General features: G+C 42.8%; 1 protein-coding gene across 1 annotated transcript in view; it reads right to left on the bottom strand.

The window, feature by feature from the left end:
• Nucleotides 1-1,907: 1,907 nt before the first annotated feature.
• LOC137322200 (uncharacterized) overlaps nt 1,908-17,897 on the bottom strand; it is a 94,051-nt gene continuing 78,061 nt past the window's right edge. The window contains exons 5-6 of the mRNA XM_067985314.1: nt 16,874-16,981; nt 1,908-1,992 (exon numbers count right to left, since the gene is read on the bottom strand). Coding sequence (XP_067841415.1) covers nt 1,908-1,992; nt 16,874-16,981 — 193 coding nt within the window. The remainder of the gene's footprint in view (nt 1,993-16,873; nt 16,982-17,897) is intronic.

The following is a 17,897-nucleotide window of genomic DNA, read 5'->3' as shown; positions in this document are numbered from 1 at the left end:
CATTAAGACAACAAGATATTTGTTTGACGTCTCCACACTGCACATACACAGGGCTAAATCCAGTTGTACATGGGTGGTGGGCCCTCCTTTGGTCAACAGGTATTATTCACGACAGTAATTTCTCTTTTCTATAATCTTGCTTTAAATGAATCGTGCACAGACTGAGATTGAGATGGATCTGGTGACAGATCTCGTTCGAGGATGTTCTATCTTCACACAGCGATGGATTATGTTTCTGTTTATCCCAGTCATGCTGATCAGAACATTTAAAGGTGATGTGAAAAGAGCCAATAGAAAATGGAAAGTATTTCAGAGCACAGAGTATTGAAGTTGTTCCATGTGGAATCATGGAGTGGTCAGATGTGGGATCGTACCTGGGGTCTCTCACTCTGTGAGTTGCTGACCACAGGCAGAGACCAGGTGCTCCCACAGAGCAAGCTGTCACCAGGCCCCTCTCACACTCCTTTTGCTGCCCAGCAAAAGTCTGTCTTTCCTGGGGTAGATTGTCCACTCAGCCTCAAATATTCAGCAAGTAAACAACATAATTCATTCAGTTAAATGGTTTAGACAAAATGATGTGCATTTTATCTGCAAGAGTTAGTTCAACACTGAAAATAATGAATTACTTACGAAAGAATATTTGAACTGTAAAAATGCAGTGTGTTTAATATTTGTAAATTGTTGAGGCTTTGAACGCGAAATTTTGAAGAATTTCCTTCTTTGTTTAAATTGTTCTGTCTCCTGTACTCTAATGGGAATAGTAAACAATTTTACAACACCAAGTTATAGTCCAACAATTTTATTTTTAATGTTGGACTATAACTTGGTGTTGTAAAATTGTTTACAATTGTCAACCCCAGTCCATCACCGGCATCTCCACACTAATGGGAATAGACTGTATAATAGACAATGTCGACCTCATGCTGTGAATTGTAGGAAGAGCAATACATTCACTGGAGAAACCTGCTAATGGGGACCCCCTGTGTGAGGAGTAAAATATTCCCTTTTCCGACCATTCCTAATGTGCAAACACTGGACATTGTGTTAATGATGAGAAGAAAGGGAGTTTCTGAATCCAGTTTGACCGTACTCAGATCAGCACAAATCCAGAGACTGAAGATGGTATAAATTTCAGATTCAGATCTCCTCACACCTATACTGGGTGCTCACACTTGGAATATACACGGACTGAATCTGTGATTGAGAAAATGATCTATTCAGATATTGCTCCTGTTAACAGGCGGCCCATTCACAGGCTTCTCTTGTGGTGTAAATAATCCATTGTCTTCCAGCCTTTGTTTGTCTTTTGTTTTTCAAACTGCTGGGAATGTATTCTCACTGTGAAATAAAGAGGGTGATGCATCACAACACTTGGTCTCATGTTAGATTCTTACTCAGAAATAAAACTGGTCACTGTTACATAGTAAGTAACATAATAGGCAGGAGAAGACCTTTGGTCCATCTAGCCCTGCTATCCACATTATGTTGGGGATTGGAGAAAAGTTCTGAATCTCACGACTGGGAAGCAAATGTCAGTCACAGATTAATGAGATATTTGGATCTCCAGGGTGATTCCAACACTCTGATATTTGAGTTTCTGGACACTTTCAAACCACTTTAAAATTAATGAACTGGAGAAATACTGAAGTCAGGTTTGGGTCACAATTGGCCAAACAATAGATCATGAGGTGCTGTCTGAGTGTATTAATCAGCTCAAGGTCTCCTCATTAACAGCAGAACCTGCTGGAGAATAAACTTGATCGAAGTGTTTGCTCTTGTGAATAAGGCCTCCATTACTTCTCTGCAGCCAAGAGCGAGAGTCCCGAAGGCTGTGTTGCCTACCCGGTGCCAGGGTTAAGGACATCTCCTCAGGGCTGGAGAGAAACTTGGAGTGGGAGGGGGAGGATTCAGTTGTCGTGGTCCACCTCGGTACCAACAACATAGGTAGGACTAAGAAAGAGGTTCTGCTGAGGAATTTTGAGCAGCTCGGGACTAAATTAAAATGCAGATCCACAAAGGTGATAATCTCAGATTATTACCTGAGCCACGAGCAAATTGGCACAGTGTAAATCAGATCAGAGAGATGAATGTGTGGCTCAAAGATTGGTGTAGGAGAAGTGGGTTTTGACTCATGGGGCACTGGAACCAGTATTGGGGAAAGAGGGAGCTGTTCTGTTGGGACGGGCTTCACCTGAACCATATTGAGACCAGTGTTCTGGCAAACCGAATAACTAGGGCGGTAGAGAAGGCTTTAAACTAAATAGAGGGGGGGGGAGGGCTCAGGTGGGGCAAAATTTAGATTGATAAAGAGAAAAGACAAGGAAGTAGTACAGGAAAGTGATGGGGGTAATGATAAACAGAGTGTGTCAGGAAGGGACAGAGTGTACAAACATAAGAGTGCAGTAGCAAATGGGGCCGGGGAAAGAAAGAATGGCAAAAAGGCAAAATGAAAGGTTCTTCATCTGAATGCACGCAGTATTCGCAATAAGATAGATGAATTGACGGCACAAATAGAAACAAATGGGTATGATCTCGTGGCCATTACAGAGACGTGGTTGCAAGGTGACCAAGGTTGGGAGCTAAATATTCAGTATTATTTAACATTTCGGATGGATAGGAAAAAAGGTAAAGGTGGTGGGGTAGCTCTGTTAATAAAGGATGAAATTGGTATAATAGTGAGAAATGATTTTGGCTCAGAAGATCAAGATGTCGAATCAATTTGGGTGGAGCAAGAAATAGCAAGGGAAAGAAATCACTGGTGGGAGTAGTATATAGGCCCCCTAACAGCAGCTACATAAGAACATAAGAACATAAGAAATTGGAGCAGGAGTAGGCCAATCGGCCCCTCGAGCCTGCTCCGCCATTCAATAAGATCATGGCTGATCTGATCCCAACCACAAATCTAAAGAACACAAGAAGTCGGAGCAGGACCCGGCCACATAGCCCCTGGGCCCTCTCCGCCACCCACAGGGCATTGACCGATCCGAACTCAGCTTCATGTCCAATTTCCTGCCCGCTCCCCATAACCCCTAATTCCCTTTACTTCTAGGAAACTGTCTATTTCTGTTTTAAATTTATCTAATGATGTAGCTTCCACAGCTTCCTGGGGCAGCAAATTCCACAGACCTACCACCCTCTGAGTGAAGAAGTTTCTCCTCATCTCAGTTTTGAAAGAGCAGCCCCTTATTCTAAGATTATGCCCCCTAGTTCTAGTTTCACCCATCTTTGGGAACATCCTTACTGCATCCACCCGATCAAGACCCTTCACAATCTTATATGTTTCAATAAGATCGCCTCTCATTCTTCTGAACTCCAATGAGTAGAGTCCCAATCTACTCAACCTCTCCTCATATGTCCGCCCCCTCATCCCCGGGATTAACCGAGTGAACCTTCTTTGTACTGCCTCGAGAGCAAGTATGTCTTTTCTTAAGTATGGAGACCAAAACTGTATGCAGTATTCCAGGTGCGGTCTCACCAATACCTTATATAACTGCAGCAATACCTCCTTGTTTTTATATTCTATCCCAATAGCAATAAAAGCCAACATTCCGTTGGCTTTCTTGATCACCTGCTGCACCTACATACCAACTTTTTGATTTTCTTGCACTAGGACCCCCAGATCCCTTTGTACTGCAGTACTTTCCAGTCTCTCGCCATTAAGAAAATAACTTGCTCTCTGATTTTTCCTGCCAAAGTGCATAACCTCACATTTTCCAATATTATATTGCATCTGCCAAATCTCCGCCCACTCACCCAGCCTGTCTATATCCCCTTGCAGGTTTTTTATGTCCTCCTCACTCTCTACTTTCCCTCCCATCTTTGTATCATCTGCAAATTTTGATATGTTGCACTCGGTCCCCTCCTCCAAATCGTTAATATAGATTGTAAAGAGTTGGGGACCCAGCACCGACCCCTGTAGGGCACTGTAGGGCAAAATATTAATCAGGAAATAAGAGGGGCTTGTAAAAAAGGTAATGCAATAATCATGGGCGATTTTAAATTTCACATGGACTGGACAAATCAAATTGGCAAGAATAGCCCTGAGGAGGAGTTCATAGAGTGTATTAGGGACTGTTTCTTAGACCAATACGTTGGGAAACCAACCAGGGAACAGGCCATTTTGGATCTGGTAATGGGTAACGAAACACGATTAATTGATGATCTCAAAGTCAAAGATCCCTTGGGAAGCAGTGATCATAACATGATAGAATTTCACATCCAGTTTGAGAGCGAGAATCTTGGGTCTGAAACTACTGTATTAAACTTAAATGAGGGCAATTATAAAGGAATGTGGACGGAATTGGCTAAAGTGGACGGGGTAAACAGATTAGACGGAATGATGGTGGATAAGCAGTGCAAAGATTTAAAAAGATATTTTATGACTCGCAACAAAAATATATCCCTGTGAGGAGGAAAAGCTCCACAAAAAGGGTGAAGCAACCATGGCGAACTAAGGAAGTAAAGGATGGTATCAGGTTAAAAGAAAAAGCTTACAACATGGCAAAGATTACTGGTAAGCCCGAAGATTGGAAAAACTTTAAAAACCAGCAAAGGATGACTAAAAAAATAATAAAGAGGGAGAAAATAAATTATGAGAGTAAACTAGCAAGAAATATAAAAACTGACAGTAAAAGCTTCTACAAGTATATAAAATGGAAGAGGGTAGTTAAAGTAAACATTGGTCCCTTAGAGGATGAGACTGGGGAAATAATAATGGAAAACAAGGAAATGGCAGAGGAATTGAACAGATATTTTGTATCTGTCTTCACAGTAGAAGACACTAATAATGTACCAATAATAGTAGAAAATCAAGGGGCAAATGGGAGGGAGGAACTAAAAACAATCACTATCACTAGAGATAAAGTACTAGGTAAACTAATGGGTCTAAAGGCTGACAAGTCCCCTGGACCTGATGGCTTGCATCCGAGGGTCTTAAAGGAAGTGGCTACAGAGATAGTGGATGCATTGGTTGTAATCTTCCAGAATTCACTAGATTCTGGAAAGGTCCCAACGGATTGGAAAACCGCAAACGTAACACCCCTATTCAAGAAGGGAGTGAGACAGAAAGCAGGTAACTATAGACCAGTCAGCCTAACATCTGTCATTGGGAAAATGCTAGAATCCATTATTAAGGAAGTAGTAGCAGGACATTTGGAGACTCATAATACAATCAAGGAGAGTCAACATGGTTTTATGAAGGGGAAATCGTGTCTGACAAATTTATTAGAGTTCTATGAGGAAGTAACAGGCAGGGTGGATAAAGGGAAACCAATGGATGCAGTATATTTGGATTTCCAATAGGCATTCGATAAGGTGCCACATAAAAGATTACTGCACAAGATAAGAGCTCATGGTGTTGGGGGTAATATACTGGCATGGATAGACATGATGTGGAGATGCCGGTGATGGACTGGGGTTGGCAAATGTAAAGAATCTTACAACACCAGGTTATAGTCCAACAATTTTATTTGAAAATCACAAGCTTTCGGAGGCTTTCTCCTTCGTCAGGTGAATGTGGAAATCCTTGAACGTTTCGCATTTATATTCAGAGAACAACACCTGGTGATTACAGATAATCTTTCCAACTGCCCGTTGTCAAGGCAATCAAAGTGTTCAGACAGAGAGGTGTTACCTACAGGACCACCGAATATACAAACGGCCAGAACACAAAACAGAGAGAGAGAGGGAGAAACTAGCAGAAATTGACAGCCAAGTTCCGCACCCATGAGGACGACCTCAACCGGGATCTTGGGTTCATGTCACGCGACACGTAGCCCCACCAGCGAATAAAAGTTATCTGTTTTTAATACAACGGGTCATTTTCTGTCTTTCTCTTCCTTTCGGATGTTTCTCCCTCTCTCTCTCTGTTTTGTGAATACTAAATGCACGGAGTATAAGGAATAAATTAAATGAACTACAGGTTCAAATTCAAATTGGAGGGTATGACATGATAGCTATTACTGAAACATGGCTGCAGGATGGTCAGGATTGGGAACTAAATATACCGGCTTATAAGGTCTACACGAGAGATAGAGAAAATGGAAGAGGGGGAGGAGTAGCCTTAATGATTAGAGATGAAATCACTTCAATGATAAAGGGGGACTTAATGAGAGGTAAGCAGCCAACAGAGACCTTATGGGTTGAATTGAGAAATAGGAAAGGATCTAAGACTATAGTGGGAGTTGTATATAGGAGCCCTGGCAGCAGCTCTGAAGTGCAAGATTTTATAAATGCAGAGATTAGACAAGCGTGTAAGAGAGGCATAGTGGTCTTAATGGGGGACTTTAATCTTCACATAGATTGGGAAAAGCAGACAAGTAACTGTCAGAAAGGTAGCGAATTTCTTGAGTGTGTTTGGGATAGTTTTCTACAGCAGTATATCCTAGAGGCAACAAGGGGGCAAGCCTAGTAATGAGTAATGAACGAGATTTAGTTAACGGCTTAACTGTGCGTGAACATCTATCCAATAGTGATCATAACAAGATCGAGTTCAATGTCGTGTTTGAAAGGGAAAAAAGTGAATCAGCTGCTAAGATTCTAGACTTGGGTAAGGCCGACTTCAATGGGATGAGACAGAGACTGTCCACGGTAAACTGGGCAAATCTGTTAATGAGTAAAACGACTGATGATCAGTGGGAAATGTTTAAAGAAACATTTAATGTGATAGAGAATCGGTTTATACCCCTGAGGGGCAAGAACTCCACTTGCCAAAAAAAACAGCCATGGACAACTAAAGAGGTAAGGGACAGTATAAGACACAAGGAAAGGGCATACAAAAAGGCAAAAAATGGCACAGATCCTGGTGAATGGGAAAGATACAAAGATCAACAAAGGGTCACAAAACAGATAGTAAGAGCTACAAAAAGAGAGTATGAAAAGAAACTCGCAAGGGATATCAAAACCAATGCGAAGAACATTTATAGTTATATTAGGAAAAAGAGGGTGGTCAGGAGCAGTGTTGGCCCCTTAAAAACTGAAAGTGGGGATATTGTCATTGACAATGAGGAAATGGCGGACATGTTGAATAATTACTTTGCGTCAGTAAATCCCAATTTACTGACGCAAAGTAATTACTTTGCGTCCGGAAATCCCAAGAAAACTTATATTGAATCGGGGACAGGGACTCGATAAAATTAATATAAGTAAAGCAACAGCAATGAAGAAAATAATAGCACTAAAGAGTGACAAATCCCCAGGACCAGATGGTTTCCATCCCAGGATTTTAAAGGAAGTAGGTGAGCAGATTGCAGATGCCCTAACTATAATCTTTCAAAGTTCTCTAGATTCAGGAACTGTCCCTCTAGATTGGAAAATTGCACATGTCACTCCGCTTTTTAAGAAAGGAGAGAGAGGGAAACCGGGGAATTATGGACCAGTTGGCCAAACATCTGTTGTGGGGAAAATGCTGGAGTCTATAATTAAGGATAGGGTGACTGAACACCTCGAGAATTTTCAGTTCATCAGAGAGAGCCAGCATGGATTTGTGAAAGGTAGGTCGTGCCTGACAAACCTGATTGAATTTTTTGAAGAGGTGACTAAAGTACTGGTCAGGGGAACGTCAATGGATGTTATTTATATGGATTTCCAGAAGGCATTTGATGAGGTCCCACAAAAGAGACTGTCAGCTAAGATAGAAGCCCATGGAATCGAGGGAAAAGTACGGACTTGGTTAGGAAGTTGGCTGAGCGAACGGCGACAGAGAGTAGGGATAATGGGTAGGTACTCACATTGGCAGGATGTGACGAGTGGAGTCCCGCAGGGATCTGTCTTGGGGCCTCAATATTCACAATATTTATTGACGACTTAGATGAAGGCATAGAAAGTCTCATATCTAAGTTTGCCGATGACACAAAGATTGGTGGCATTGTAAGCAGTGTAGATGAAAACATAACATTACAAAGCGATATTGATAGATTAGTTGAATGGGCAAAACTGTGGCAAATGGAATTCAATGTAGACAAATGTGACGACATCCACTTTGGATCAAAAAAGGATAGAACAGGGTACTTTCTAAATGGTAAAAAGTTAAAAACAGTGGATGTCCAAAGGGACTTAGGGGTTCAGGTACATAGATCATTGAAGTGTCATGAACAGGTGCAGAAAATAATCAAGAAGGTAAATGGAATTTTGGCCTTTATATCGAGAGGACTGGAGTACAAGGGGGCAGAAGTTATGCTGCAGCTATACAAAACCCTGGTTAAACCGCACCTGGAGTACTGTGAGCAGTTCTGGGCACTGCACCTTCAGAAGGATATATTGGCCTTGGAGGGAGTGCAGCGTAGGTTTACGAGAATGGTACCCGGACTTCAAGAGTTGAGCTACGAGGAGAGATTACACACATTGGGGTTTTATTCTCTCGAGTTTAGAAAGTTAAGGGGTGATCTGATCGATGTTTATAAGATATTAAGGGGAACAGATAGGGTGGATAGAGAGAAACTATTTCCACTGGTTGGGGATTTTAGGAGTAGGGGGCACAGTCTAAAAATTAGAGCCAGACCTTTCAGGAGCGAGATTAGAAAACATTGCTACACACAAAGGGTTGTAGAAGTTTGGAACTCTCTTCCGCAAACGGCAATTGATACTAGCTCAATTGCTAAATTTAAATGTGAGATAGATAGCTTTTTGGCAACCAAAGGCATTAAGGGATATGGGCAAAAGGCAGGTATATGGAGTTAGATCACAGATCAGCCATGATCTTATCAAATGGCAGAGCAGGCACGAGGGGCTGAATGGCCTACTCCTGTTCCTATGTTCCAATGTTCCCCTTTCAGGCAGTGAGTTCCAGACCCCCACCAAATTTCTCCTCCTCTCCCCTCTAATCCTTCTACCAATTTCTTTTAACCTATGCCCCCTGGTCGCTGGTCGCTCTGCTAAGGGAAATAGGTCCTCTCTATCCACTCTATCTAGTCCCGCCATAATTTTATATACCTCAATTAAATCTCCCCTCAGCCTCCTTTGTTCCAAAGAAAACAACCCAGCCTGTCCAATTTTTTCTCATAGCTAAAATTCTCCAGCCCTGGCAACGTCCTCATAAATCTCCTCTGTACGCTCTCGAGTGCAATCACATCTTTCCTATAATGTGGTGACCAGAACTGTACGCAGTACTCAAGCTGTGGTCTAACCAATGTTTTATACAGTTCGAGCATAACCTCCCTGCTTTTATATTCTATGCCTCGGCTAATAAAGGAAAGTATCCTGCATGCCTTTTTAACCACCTTATCTACCTGTCCTGCTACATTCAGGGATCTGTGGACATGCACTCCAAGATCCTTTTGTTCCTCCACACCTCTCAGTATCCTCCCATTTATTGTGTACTCCCATGTCTTGTTTGCCCACCCTAAATGAATTATCTCAAACTTCTCTGGATTGAATTCCATTTGCCACTTCTCTGCCCACCTGACCAGTCCACTGATATCTTCCCGCAGTCTACAGCTTTCCTCCTCACCATCAACCACACGGTCAATTTTTGTATCATCTGCAAACTTCTTGATCAAGCCCCCCACAATCAAGTCCACAAAACCCAGGACCTCTACCACCTAGAGGGACAAGGGCAGCAGGCACATGGGAACAACACCACCTGCACATTTCCCTCCAAGTCACACACCATCCCAACTTAGAAATATATTGCCGTTCCTTCATCGTCGCTGGGTCAAAATCCTGGAACTCCCTACCTAACAGAACCTTCACCAAATGGACTACAGCAGCTCAAGAAGGCAGCTCACCACCACCTTCTCAAGGGCAATTAGGGATGGGCAGTAAATGCTGGCCTCGCCAGCGACGCCCACATCCCATGAATGAATTTTTTTAAAATCCCATCCGGACCGAGTGACTTATCTACTTTAAGTACAGCTATCCTTTCTAGTACCTTTTCTTTCTCAATTTTAGCCCATCCAGTATCTCAAATATATCTTCCTTTACTGAGATTTTGGCAGCATCTTCTTCCTTGGTAAAGACAGATGGAAGGACTCCTTTAGTACCTCAGCCATCACCTCTGTCTCAATGAGTCGATCTCTCTTCAGGTCCCTAATTGGCCCCACCCCTCCCCTTACTACCCGTTTACTGTTTACATGCCTGTAGAAGACTTTGAATTCCCTTTTATGTTGGCCGCCAGTCTATTCTCATAATCTCTCTTTGCCCCTCTTATTTCCTTTTTCAATTCTCCTCTGAACTTTCCATATTCTGCCTCGTTCTCACTTGTTATCAATCTGTCATATGCCCCTTTTTTTTTGTTTCATCTTACTCCCTATCTCGTTTGTCATCCAGGGAACTCTGGCTTTAGTTGCCCTCCCTTTCTGCCTTGTGAAAATGTGCCTAGACTGTACCCGAACCATCTCCTCTTTAAAGGCAGCCCACTGTTCAATTCGAGTTTTGCCTGCCAATCTTTGATTCCAATTTACCCGGGCCAGATCAGTTCTCATCCTATTGAAATTGGCCCTCCTCCAATTGAGTATTTTTACTTTAGAATGTTCAGAGTCCTTTTCCATCGCTATTCTAATACTCCCCCCGTGTTGCTGCTCCAACCTGTTCAGATAATTCCTTCCTTATCCTTTAAAAAGATTTGTAAAGCTGGAGGCAGTAATATGTCTGACAATTAACTTCATTTATTATTGTTTCAAAATATTCATCTTAAAACTTCATACAGAATAGTACACATTTAGCCTTCGAAAACCTTTGTGTAAGGAACTCCTAGCGGGAAATTGCGAGTGTGTCTTTTCCAAGCCTGTTCACACGACATGGCCTTGAATGGAGTCTAAAAGGTCCTATTGAGTGAAACATTGTATCTCTGTTGATACCATTTTCTTTCATTGTCTGACTTCCTGCTGGATTCAAACCCTATTGGGTGTTTTATGACCCTTAGATCATTGAACATATTGCTGGACAGTTATGGGGGGGTCTCATGTCCTGTCACACCATACGGTCACTTCCTATCTTCACACTTCCCGAACCATAGCTTTCTTATACAAGCCTTTGATCTCTTATCCCTTTCAATCTCCACTGTAAAATGAACCCATTGCCTTATTTATACTGCTTCCTGTGAAGAAGAATTTACTTCTTTTAAACTCCCCCCGCTGTGATGAAAAACCTGTTTTTCAAAAGCCTGTGTTCAGCCCAACAACCCTTTGAGCTCCATATTATAGAATTACTGCCAACGAGCTGATTTATTTAATAATCTATTTGTGCCTACCCTTACAGTACAATGTCTACGGCCCTGTAATTCATCCTCTCCAATGTTAGCAGCGTCATTGTGATCGAAAGATAGAATTTGCGAGCAGACAGTTTAAAGCAAATCTGTCTACTAACCTGTTCTGCCATTGTTCTGTGTTAGAATCATGTAAAAACATGTCTCTATTCTTACATTCCCCACCTCCTTTTTGTGGCATCGCAAAATTATTTTACGGTCAGAGAGAATATTTCCATCGTATTCTCTCTTAATCTTAACTTATTTCAGAATTTTTAAAATCAAGCAAGCCATCACTGTGAGGACACGACTGGAAGTAACTCACCCTTTTTGAACTGAAACTGACCCTGATACCACTGCTCACTTTAATGATGTTGTGCTTGTGGTTGGTCCATGTCGGGGGTGGGGGGTTGTGGGAGAGGTTCCAAACTCAGAGGGGCCGCACCTGGAGTGACAGTTTCCCAGGCAGGTTTTGAGGAGCCGTGAGGAACTCCTGCTCCTCCCAGTCCGACAAAAAATAGAGTAAAACTTAACTGCGGGCTCCTCTTCGGCTGTAACTCCAGCTGACACTGAGTGGAGCGTACGAGGTGCACTCTATACCCAGGACTGTCCGAAAATGGCAATCGGGGTCCTGTGTACCTTATAGGATCCTGATTGGCATTTTCAATGGTGTGACTGTGTGAATGAGGTGGGCTCTCTGGGCACCCAGCGTTAGGGTGGGAGAAGTTCGCAGTGCCCACAATGACTGTGGGAATTGGGCGAAAAGTCATTCCCCTCCATTTTCAGGGCAATACTACCCCGTTTCCACAAGGCAGAAGGTCTTAAAATGTCCCCCAATATATTGAGGAGATACTGGATTAAAAGCAGACCTGTACTTCTCAGATTCAAATGGTTGAACAACAATTAACTCCAGGAAGAAATTGCAGTGTGTGATAAAATAACAGGAATAAGGAATTGTACTGATCTCGTTACCTGAACTGTAGATAATTATACGTTTACTAGGAATTCAGCCTGTTAACTGAGTTATAGATAAGGTATATACTCACTTATTAGTTTCTCCTTGTGTGGAATTGTGTTTAACTCTTTTGGCCCAATCATGTAATGGGTAGATGTGTCAGTGGGCACGTATACCTGAGACATTGAGGGTTGAAAATGGGATACTTTGAGCAGCTCTGTGAGTTCACCCCCGGGAGCACACAAACTAGAATTAGCCCAGGCTGGTGAAATTACTGGTGTCTCCCAGATTGGCAATCGATCATCTGTTCATGTCTATCGAGTAAACCTTTGCAAAGAGGCTTTTGGGGGTGGAGTGTCTCATTGTAGAGCCTCAAGCCTAAATTATGGACTAAATTTTAAAAAGGGTTATAAACCTCAGATCTGAATGGTTTAACTCTTATAGAAATGCACCAGGGGAATAGTGTGGATTGGAGGGTTTGATGGACCAAAGGTCTTCTCCTGCCTATTATGTTACTTCCTATATAACAGTGACCAGTTTAATTTCTGTAAACAATTTTACAACACCAAGTTATAGTCCAGCAATTTTATTTTAAATTCACAAGCTTTCGGAGGCTTCCTCCTTCGTCAGGTGAACGATGTGAAAATGAAAACCTCGAAAACCTCAGTTTAATTTCTGAGTAAGAGACCATGAGACCAAGTGTTGTGATGCATCACCCTCTTTATTTCACAGTGAGAATACATTCCCGGCAGTTTAAAAAACAAAAGACAAACAAAGGCTGGAAGACAATGGATTATTTACACCACAAGAGAAGCCTGTGAATGGGCCGCCTGTTAACAGGAGCAATATCTGTATCTGAATAGATCATTTTCTCAATCACAGATTCAGTCCATGTATATTCCAAGTGTGAGCACCCAGTATTGGTGTGAGGAGATCTGAATCTGAAATTTATACCATCTTCAGTCTCTGGATTTGTGCTGATCTGAGTACGGCCAAACTGGATTCAGAAACTCCCTTTCTTCTCATCATTAACACAATGTCCAGTGTTTGCACATTAGGAATGGTCGGAAATGGGAATATTTTACTCCTCACACAGGGGGTCCCCATTAGCAGGTTTCTCCAGTGAATGTATTGCTCTTCCTACAGTTCACAGCGTCCAGTCGACACTGTCTGTTATACAGTCTATTCCCATTAATATCTCAGAGTACAGGAGACAGAACAATTTAAACACAGGAGGAAATTCTTCAATATTCCACGATCAAAGCCTCAACATTTTACAAATGTTAAACACACTGCGTCTTTACAGTTTAAACATACTTGTAATTAAATGATTCAGTGTTGAACTAACTCTTGCAGTATAATGCACATCATGCTGTCTAAACCCTTTAACTGAATGAATTATGTTGTTTACTTGTTGAAGATTTGAGGCTGAGTGGACAATCTGCCCCAGGAAAGACATACTTGTGCTGGACAGCAAAAGGAGTGTGAGAGGGGCCTGGTGACAGCTTGCTCTGTGGAAGCACCTGGTCTCTGCCTGTGGTCAGCAACTCACAGAGTGAGAGACCCCAGGTACGATCCCACATCTGACCACTCCATGATTCCACATGGAACAACTTCAATACTCTGTGCTCTGAAACACTTTCCATTTTCTATTGGCTCTTTTCACATCACCTTTAAATGTTCTGATCAGCATGACTGGGATAAACAGAAACTTAATCCATTGCTGTGTGAAGATAGAACATCCTGGAACTATATCTGCCACCAGATCCATCTCAATCTCAGTCTGTGCACGATTCATTTAAAGCAAGATTATAGAACAGAGAAATTACTGTAGTGATTAATCCCTGTTGACCAAAGCAGGGCCCACCACCCATTTACAACTGGATTTAGCCCTGTGTATGTGCAGTGTGGAGACGTCAAACAAATACATATTTGGCTTAATGATTCTTCAAAATTCCTTGTTTTTTTTTTTTAATTTTTCATTCTCGGGATGTGAGCACCACTGGCAATCCCGGCATTTATTACCCATCCTTACTTGCCATGAGAAGGTGGTCGTGGGCCTGCTTATTGAACCACTGTGATCTGTGTGGTGAAGGTGCTCCCACAACACTGTTATGTGGGAGGTTCTAGGATATTGACCCTGCAACGATGAAGGAAAAGCTATGGGAGTCAAGAGATGAGCTACACGCCGCAAAACACCCAGCCTCTGACTTGCCCTAGTAGCCACAGCATTGACGTGACTGGTTCACCTGAGTTTCTGGCCATTGTGACCCCCCAGGATGTGGATGGTGGGGGACTGAGTGATGGTAATCCTATTGAATCTCAAGGGTAGATGGTTAGTCTCTCCCTTGCTAGAGATGACTATTGCCCAGTACTGGTGTGGCCCGAATGTTACTTGCCACTTATCAGCCCAAGCCTGGACGTTGTCCATGTCTTGTTGCATGAGGACATGGACTGCTTCATTATCTGAGGAATTGTGAATGGAACTGGACATTGTGCAATCATCAGTGAACAGCCTCACTTCTGACCTTATGATGGAGGGAAGGTCATCGATGAAGCACCTGAAGATAGTTGGACCTAGGATGCTGCCCTGAAGAACTCCTGCAGCGTTTTCCTGAGACTGAGATGATTTGCCTCCAACAACCACAACTATTTTCCTTTGTGCCAGGTATGACTCCAGCCACTGGAGAGTTTTCCCCTAATGTCGACTGTCCTCAGGTTTACTAGGGCTCCTTGGTGCCACACTCATCAAATGCTGCCTTGAAGTTAATGGCAGTTACTCACAAATCATTTCGCAAATTCAGCTTGTGTCCATGCTTGGACCATGGGTGCAGTAAGGTCTGGAGCTGAGTGGTCCTGGCAGCACCCAAACTGAGCAGGTTATTGGTGAGTCAGTGGCACCTGATGGTACCGGTGACGACTCCTTCCATCACTTTCCTGATGATTGGGAATAGGTTGATGGGGCAATAATTGGCCAGATTGCTATTGTCCTGCTTTCTCTAATGGGAAATGATTCAATGTGGCAGGGAGGGGGTTCCTATTAATGGCTGAGTAATTCTCCTTTTTCCTTCAGTGTGGTTTCTCCGCACTTACACAGCTGGTAGATCACCAAAATTGCCCCTCAGAGTGGTTGGTCAGCAATGAATTTGGGAGTTTGGCAAATAACTTGGAATTGAAGAGTGCACCTAATTATAAACCGATTAGGGACCATAAGAGAGATCACTCATGGAGGCAGAGGGGAGGCCGAGGTACTAAATGAGTACTTTGCATCTGTCTTTACCAAGGAAGAAGATCCTGCCAGAATCTCAGTAAAGGAAGATGGAGCTGATATAATGGATGGGCTAAAAATTGATCAAGAGGAGGTTTAGAAAGGCTAGCTGTACTTCAAGTAGATAAGTCACCCGGCCCGGATGGGATGCATCCTAGGTTGCTGAGGAAATTAAAGGTGGAAATTGCAGAGGTACTGGCCATAATCTTCCAAACATCCGTAGATACGGGGGGTGGTGCCAGAGGACTGCGGAATTGCAAATGTTACACCCTTGTATAAAAAAGTGTGTAAGGGTAAACCCAGCAACTATAGGCCAGTCAGTTTAACCTCAGTGGTGGGGAAACTTTTAGAAACGATAATCTGGGACAGAATTACCAGTCACTTGGATGAGTGTGCAATGTTTAGGGAAAGCCAGCACGGATTTATTAAAAGCAACTCGTGTTTAACTAACCTGATAGAATTTTTTGATGAGGTAACAGAGAGGGTCGATGAGGGCAATGCGGTTGACGCGGTGTATGTAGACTTTCAAAATGCATTTGATAAAGTGCCGCATTGTAGGCTTATCATCAAGATTGCGGCCCGTGGAATAAAGGGGGCAGTAGCAACATGGATACGTGGCAGATGAAATTTAATGTAGAAAAAAGCGAAGTGATACATTTCGGTAGGAAGAACGAGGAGAGGTAATATAAATTAGAAGGCACAGCTCTAAAAGGGGTACAGGAACAGAGAAATCTGGGGGCATATGTGCACAAATCATTGAAGGTGGCAGGACAGGTTGAGAAAGTGGTTGAAAAAGCATCGAGCCGGCATGGACTCGAGGGGCCAAATGGCCTCCTTCTGTGCTGTAAGCTTTCTATTACTCTATGATTCTATGAATAAAAGGAACAACAGCAGCCAGGATTCCTCTCCCGGGGGCAGTCAGATCTGCCAGGGTCGGAGCTAAATGTCTGGTTAACGTGTGGGTGGACGATCAGGTGGCTTCCCAACATATTTGGGGAATGTCAAGGAGGTCCATCCCCCGGTGAAAACCAGGGACTATCTGTCACAGGATGACAAGTGGTGATACATTGAACTGGGCACCTGGAAAGAGCCATTGGTTAGACTCATCGGACAAAACCAAATAATGTGAACAGTGAATGTAAAATACAAAACAGAAAATGCCAAAGCAAACCTCACTGTTGGAATTAACGTAGCTGAATAATTCTGAATAAAGAAGCTCCACCTCACAATGTAGCAGTGTGGGTGGGAGAACTCGTGCGGGGCATTGGGGGGAATCTATCAAAATCCCAACACTGACACACGCACATGGTTAAATCCAGTGTATACTTCATGGAACGCTCAAATTAAAGTTAAAAATAGAGTTAAGCACATCTCACTGTTTGATGTCTGTAAAGGTAACAGAACCTTTCAGAAATGAGCTCTGTTTCATTTCTTCACAAAAGCAATTTGCTTTAACCCACGTGTGTTATACCATCCGATCAAAACGAAACTCCTGTAAAAGAAACGATTGTCTTGGTCCAAGTCCTTTATGAATTCCTTGATGCGGCTGCCAAGATCTTGGTCGTGATGCCGGAAAGTCCTGCAAAACAAACAAGAATAAAGATACTTTATATTTTTATTTCTCCTGTCAAAACCTATCAAAATATATTGAAAGGGAGATGGTCTCATCACTCCCTCTCGACTTGGTACACAGGGACACAGAAATACCCCCAAGTAATGAAAATCAAAGGATGCTCACCATTGGGAGGCCTCTGAATTCCCCCTCCCTCAGTCCCTTTATTCCCCCACCCTCATAAACCTGATGACCCTCCCCTCAGAAGGACTCAAAGGTCACAGCTTTGGTGACCTCCCTCCTGTATGCAACTTCTGCCCTCTGTTATTTGCAGCCTTCTCCTCCAAGCCGAAATGAAAATGACCCATGTAAACAACAAATAGATGCTGAAGAGGGTGTGATGATTGGTTATAGTACTAGACTCGTAGTCTGAGCTATAATGAGTTCAAATCCCAGTTTGGCGAGTTGTGGAACTGAATGTAGTAAATCTGGTACAAGACAGGGGAGAAAATGTCAGTGAAAGTTTCCAGATTTTTGTAAGGACAAACGGGGTAGATCTTGACTTTGTGCAATCGTGTAAAACGGGTGATAGCGAGTCGACAGCCCCTTTTACATGCCTCCCGATTTGTATTTCCATTGACGTCAATCGGGAGAGATGTAAAACGGGCTGCTGACTCGTTATCACCCATTTTACATTATCACACAAAGTCTAGATTTACCCCAACAAGTTCACTGATGTCCTTCAGGGAAGGGAACCTGTCACCTCTGTGCAGTGCTCAAAATAGTCAACAGATTCACTAAGATGGATACAGGGTAACTATGACCTCTGGTGGAGGAATGTGGAACTGGAAGGCTTAATATTAAAATAAGAGCTGGATCATTCAAAGTGAAATCAGGAAGCACTTTTTCACACAAAGAGGAGTGGAGATCTGAAACTCTCTCT

Source organism: Heptranchias perlo, chromosome 5, assembly GCF_035084215.1.
Source record: "Heptranchias perlo isolate sHepPer1 chromosome 5, sHepPer1.hap1, whole genome shotgun sequence".
Classification (NCBI taxonomy): Eukaryota; Metazoa; Chordata; class Chondrichthyes; order Hexanchiformes; family Hexanchidae; genus Heptranchias; species Heptranchias perlo.
Note: the sequence above shows the minus strand (reverse complement) of the source record. Positions and strands in the feature narration are given on the sequence as shown.